At 42.9% G+C, this 6,325-nt stretch overlaps 1 protein-coding gene across 1 annotated transcript; it reads right to left on the reverse strand.

Annotated features, from left to right (window-relative positions):
- Window positions 1-162: 162 nt before the first annotated feature.
- LOC109470135 (phospholipase DDHD1-like) lies at window positions 163-5,771 on the reverse strand. Its single transcript, XM_019768917.1, is given in 7 exon segments — window positions 163-308; window positions 628-664; window positions 666-741; window positions 2,168-2,315; window positions 2,554-2,679; window positions 4,704-4,859; window positions 5,097-5,771. Coding segments are annotated over 7 exon segments (1,242 nt in total). The 5' UTR covers window positions 5,650-5,771.
- Window positions 5,772-6,325: the final 554 nt, after the last annotated feature.

The following is a 6,325-nucleotide window of genomic DNA, read 5'->3' on the forward strand; positions in this document are numbered from 1 at the left end:
GGGTGAAATATACAATGTATACTATTATTCAACTACTTAAAGCACACTGATATGCTTTCATGCTAAGATATTTGCAGTTAATCTTTCTTTGCCAGAGACCATAGCTAAAGGATTGTGACCATCATCATCCTTTCTGTTTTTCCAGCTAATGCTGACGTTGCTCTACTGACAGGTTGCTACAGATACAGGACAATGTCTGACCTCGTTCCTGTAGAGAGGGCTCATGTAGTACATGATATCCATGGCACTGGCATTCAGGACCTCCCGTAACCCACGGATCTTGTCTGGTGTGATGCTCTCCACAATACCTGCCCAGAGAGTGTATGTTCAACAAAGTGATTCTTGTCACAGAACAAAACTTACTTAGTGTTTCACAAGAATTTAAAGTAAGAATTTGAATAAGGAAGCTTGGCCTTTGTCTCTATCAAAGGAGGCAAAAGTAAGAAAGATAGGCTGGGAGCTGGGAAGTATGTGGATAGAACAGTGAAAAGAGGTGACCTTGAGGGCCTGGGAAGAAGCTAGTTAATGGCCTAATCAAGGTAGATACATCAAATCTATGATTATGATCCAATGCTCCAGTTGGAATCAGATGGTCTACGTTTAAGTCAAAACCAAAAAGACCCCCACCTCCATCCAGTGTCAGTCCTGACCTCCATTCCACAGGGGAGGAACTCCACCCGCTGGTCATCAGGCAGGTGGGGGAAGTGGCTTTCCTGGATCTTACTGGCTGCCTGTCTGAGGCTGGAGGCGGAGGGGCAGACCAACGGGTTGGTGGAAAAAGAGGTCCAGTCTGGACTGGTCTAGGGGGCGGAAAAACCTGTCCAGTCTGAAAAAAGGGTCTGCATGGGGTCTAGGCATGGTTTTGATAGAAAGTCCAAATAGCTGCTATTCAAGACACTTAACTATGTTGAGACAATGAATACGACATGAAAGTGTGAAGGGGAATATGATAGAGTAATAACCACACAGGCTAAGGACATTATATAGATATACATGTACAATGTACATGTATGTTCATTCTTGTTTATACGCTAAGGCGAATTGCAGGGATGGCAAAGTTTGCCAGACAAATGATTGACTACTTGTATATAATGTGCTCAGAATTTTTTTAAACTTCTCAAAGAAATATTGGATTTATCCCATGTTGAATATAACCTCCTGGGTTTACCCATGGCATCTCATTTATGCAAACATTTTGAGTACTAAAATTCATCCCAGAAGTGAACGTTTAGGTTTCTTTCCTTCTGAATTCTTATGAAATCTTTAGTAGTGGCTCTCAGCTGAATACAGTCTGATACCAGGACCAACACAATGTACAAGCAGTTGTAGAACATTTGGAAGCTATCTGAAGAGCCAGGGTTTCCAGACAGTCCTTAGAACATAACCTCCAAGTCCAGGCAGATCTACAGTAGGGTTGGATATTGTTTTACGGACTGGAAACAATCAGCTTGAGGATTAGGGGATGAATGTTGCCATCCAACTGAATTTAGCATCAAGTGTTACAGGAACCCCCATCCAGACCCTTTTTTCAGACTGGACCTCTTTTTCCGACCCCTAGACCAGTCCAGACTGGACCTCTTTTTCCACCAACCCCAGACCAACAAACAACTGTTACAGTAGTTCCAACGAGAACAGGCTTGAAATCATGCAGTCAAAGGGTTAACATATACTGGTACATATATAATGAAAATTCTCACTAAACACATCTACATGTAATACTTTCTCCTGGGGTTTATTGATTATGTTCCAAGATCCAGCTGTTCTCTCATGAAAGAGGTCAACTCATGGGCACAGTTGTCAATGAGTTAATGTAGCATGGTGTGTTGATATGTGTGGGTGCTGCCGCGGGGTCTACAGAATCCCACAAGGTCAGGTGGAGATACCAGTGCCCATTAATCCTCCTGGTGTCTAAGACTAAATTTAACACACTGCTAGAATCAGCTCAAATCAATAGAGGGCACGGTCTTGGAAATACCAGATGCATACCTAATTAAATTGGTCATTTCAAATTTGAAAAGTTCTTCTCTTTAATTTCAAAGGAGCCATGTTGGAAGACCCATTATATTTCACCTTTTTAAACATTTGACATACTCATGTTATCTTTCTGTCAAAATGTTTTATAGTTGGGTTTTGGGATAACAATCGTAACTTTGAACCCCATACTTACTCAGCTACACATTTGATGATCCTGCCTGTGTCCATTTTCTGCCCAATGCCATGGATGACCAGTACCAGGTGTGTGATGTCTGCCGGTTTGTCGTCCATTTTGGCCTCGTATCTGTAGCCACGATGCAGCTTGGTGCCACTAGCAGTGGCTGGAAAATAAAAGACGGCGTGCAAAATACTGGGTTGCACATTTTGCTTGGCACAATCCTTTTCTAAACCCAGGTAGCACCATTGGGAAATGTTCATTGAGTAGTTCCCATGGATGCACTCACTTAAAGTAAGGGGAAACAATTCTTTTTAACAATAGATGAAACTCTTTGACTGAAATGTAATAGGGTATAAACAAAATGTCATGTTTAAAAATGCTGTTTAGAGTGAAGCACATACCTTTGGAAATGCCAAGCTTCTTTCCAACAAAACGGATGCCACGGGAAGTCTTGCTATCACTAAAGAGAAAGACCTCGGAAGGGCTGTACCAATCCACATGGCTGTCACGGAACCTCACATTCAGCACTGCAGACACAATCAATACTCCAATTAGCTAAATGTGGGTTCAATGAGTCTGCATTGTGGGGTATTGTCTGGAACAGCCAATAAGTAATGGTGCCCTTTGGGGTCCAGATCAACCCAGAGTATCCCAGCATTCACCTACAGTATTAAGGCCACACCAGGAGGGCCAAAACATTTATTTTGGCCAAGATATATTAATATCATACATATGTAATGTAACAGGGTGTGTTGGTATGTGTGGGTGCTGCCATGGGGTCTATAGAATCCCACCTATATATATAATTCATATCATACATTACATATGATTATGTATATATAATGTCATTGGTCTGCCATATGACATTAATCTCCAGAGCATGTCATACATGTCATCTCCCAATTATTATAATCAAATGCTGTTTGGATTCAAATACCATATGTAACTAGAGTTCCACGATCTCATACCTTCGCCAAATGATGTTAATCTTTATGGCTGACAAATTATAGATTATTCCCACTGATTGTGCAAATAGGATCCTCATTTCAATGAATTATATCACTTTATCATATTGTCAACCTTAAGAGTCTTATATTAGCAAACAGTGCGATTTTATTATTTCCTCATAAATTATGCAAATAAGGTCCAGATTTGAATACATTATGTTTAATGATGTTTGCCTTCACTGAACTTTCAAATACCACAAGTATGACATTCCAGGCAGTTATCATTACAGAATTATAACATTTTCTCATTAATTATGCAAATTAAGTCCTCATTTCCATAATCAATATCTGCCTGTGTTTCTCTCCTGCTCAATAACCAATGTCATAAGCTTCATGAAATGATAGGACTATGAGCTGATTTATAGAATTTCCCCATAAATTATGCAAATCACATCCATATTTGCATAATTGTCACATAATTATATCAAGCATCACATAAGCTACCTACATACCAAAAATCACGACGATCCGTCAACCGGTTCTTGAGTTATCCTCTTTTGAATATTTTAAAACAGATAGCCCTGCAGTTCCAGGGCAACCCGCTAGGGGGCCCAAACTTACGTCACTCCTTTCCCAGCACAAGAGCTACCTACCATCCAAATTTCGTCACCCTAGCATGTCTGGATCATGAGATATCAAAACCGGAAGTTCAGCTGCAGTACCATAACAAGCCGCTAGGGGGCCCAAAATCTAATCATTTCGAGCTCTCATCAAGACCTACCCACCTACCAAGTATAAAGATAATCCATCTAAGCTTTCTCGAGTTATGCTGTTGACAGACAGACAGACAGACAGACACACGGCCAGGAAAACATAACCTTCTCCAATTCTTGGCGAAGGTAACAATAAAGGGTACTCTAGAAAACTCTGCCAAGGCTACGATAACATCAGAACAATACGATTGGAAATAGCAAGACAATGCACAAACAATATTCCCTGCATTTCTTAAAATGTTTTGGCCAATATCCTTGACCAGGTTTCATATTACATGTATATTCATGATGACTTACTCCGGGTCAGCCCTGTGAACTTTAGACAATAAGTTATCCCACACCAATGACCTACATCAGATGACACACTACATGAGGTGCCCAATCCCACCACCACTTTCACTTAGAAATTCCTTTGATCTCCTCCCTCATCTGCCACAGTATTAACATTGAGTGTTCCAGTATTGATCATTTTGTCTCAAAGCAGGTCAATGTTGGCATGATAAAGCCAGTGTGCCAATGAAAATGTATCTTCACTAGCCTGCTTCTTAGCAGTCCTTCACTAGCCCTGGAGAATTGAGACTTTGTTACACAGACTATTCTTTCACCAGTCCGAAACCTAACAGGGTAAGACATACCTTATGTACAGGTGCAACGTAATAAGAAAAGTAAATACTAATGTACCCTGCAACTGCTTTTCTTTACAAAGACAATGGTATTTGTAACCCTTTCCTGCAGCTTGCTGTGAGTGACAACAGCTATGATTCAATGTCTCAACCCTCTAGTCCAGAACCAGGGTTAAAATAACCACCAAAGTGATCAAACCATACCGACCAGTTTGTTGTTTGGTGGGGCTGCTGTGTAGCGGAACCCTCTGTCCTCTCCACTTGCCCAGGTGTTCTGTCTCCAGCTGCACAGCGACATCCTCCTCTACCGGCTGCCACGTCCCGTCATGGAACCACTGGCCTCGCAGAACCTTGATGGGCTTACCTGTGGGGGTGATTCATGGGAAATTTGCTGCTGCTTTCACATCAGACTAAATGTTACATCTCAATTTTTTTACAAGCAGAATTCCTCAATGCTCCCCCACATCACCACTCATGGCAATCATACTTCACATAATGTGATACAAGACTGCAAATTTAATTCATTGCTTTTAAACATCATCCGCCTCTATCACAAACATTCTCGTTGCCATGGCAACAGCCTCCTCCTCCTGTGACTCACCTGACCAGTAGATGGGGTAGCAGTGTTTGGTGGCCACACACACCTCGTGAACCCCTCCCCGCACCACGATCAGGTCCACCTTCTCCTCCGGGGGCGTGTTCCCCTGGTAGAAGTGCACCTGGCGATACTTAGTCTCGATCCTTAAGGAGTCGTAGCCGATGAAAGGTTCCCACTGAGGCTTCTTCCCGGGTTCCTCGATCTCGTAGAACCACCTGACTTCCTCGGGTCTTAAGTCCGTCACGACGTCTTGGGTTGTGGAGACGCCTGTGTGAGCAGGGAAGAGACCCGGGCGAGGGGGTACCGTGGGTCTGGGCGGCCTGGGGGGCCTGGCGGGGCTTTGCCGCTCGGGAGAGTCCGTTAGATCGATCACTTCGGGATTATAAGCGGGTGGACGATCGTCCTCGTATTGCTGTGCCATTTCCAAACCGTACGGATCCGAGTCGTCGAAGGCCGCCTGCTGACGATAGTTCCTGTCCATGGCCACCATGGGCCTCCAGACACCTTCCCCGCTGTCCCGATCCCCGAACTGGTCCCCGGGGGATGGGTACTCCATGATGACAGGGGTGTTTTCTCAGTTTTTATAACGGCTTCCTGGTGTTGCAACGTACACGACTCCCCACCGGCAGGTCATTCCAAGACGTTCACCTTTCACCTTCAGCTGATCATCAACGCAGCCAAGTGTAAAAAAATCTTCCCTTAGATCTTGATCACGATTTCGAAATAAATCCCCCAAATAGTTTTTATCCATTACAATTAATATTTAAACATATTTGGATAAAGAAAGTAAATTTAATGCCCACTTTTGTAAATCTTAGGTGGTATATTTATATTTATGATTTTTTATGTTTCGATGCTACTCAATGGTCCCAAAGCCCAAAGCAGAAGGTGACTCAGAACGTGATGTTGGTTTCGTAATTCCCAACCTCAACCCACGTCTTACGTGTTCATGGTTTGATCAACGTGAAAGGGACATATTTTATTCCTTTGATATTAGTACAAGGTAGTTTTTTTTATTCAGTTCACTAAAGTAATGAGTAGGAAGTGGGATGGAGCTCGCAAAGGGGGAGGGCCGGAGGGGGTACAAGTTTTCCTTCTTCGAGCTCTTGCTGAGCCAGTTTGTACCCGTGGTATTACCTCAACTGTGTAACTTGCGTAATGCTCGTATTTCACATTCCAATATCTCTGTGATACTAGTATTTTTAAGGAAGGGGGGACTTCTTCATGGGGGG

Source organism: Branchiostoma belcheri, unplaced genomic scaffold, assembly GCF_001625305.1.
Source record: "Branchiostoma belcheri isolate BF01 breed outbred unplaced genomic scaffold, Haploidv18h27 scaffold22, whole genome shotgun sequence".
In the NCBI taxonomy this organism is placed as follows: Eukaryota; Metazoa; Chordata; class Leptocardii; order Amphioxiformes; family Branchiostomatidae; genus Branchiostoma; species Branchiostoma belcheri.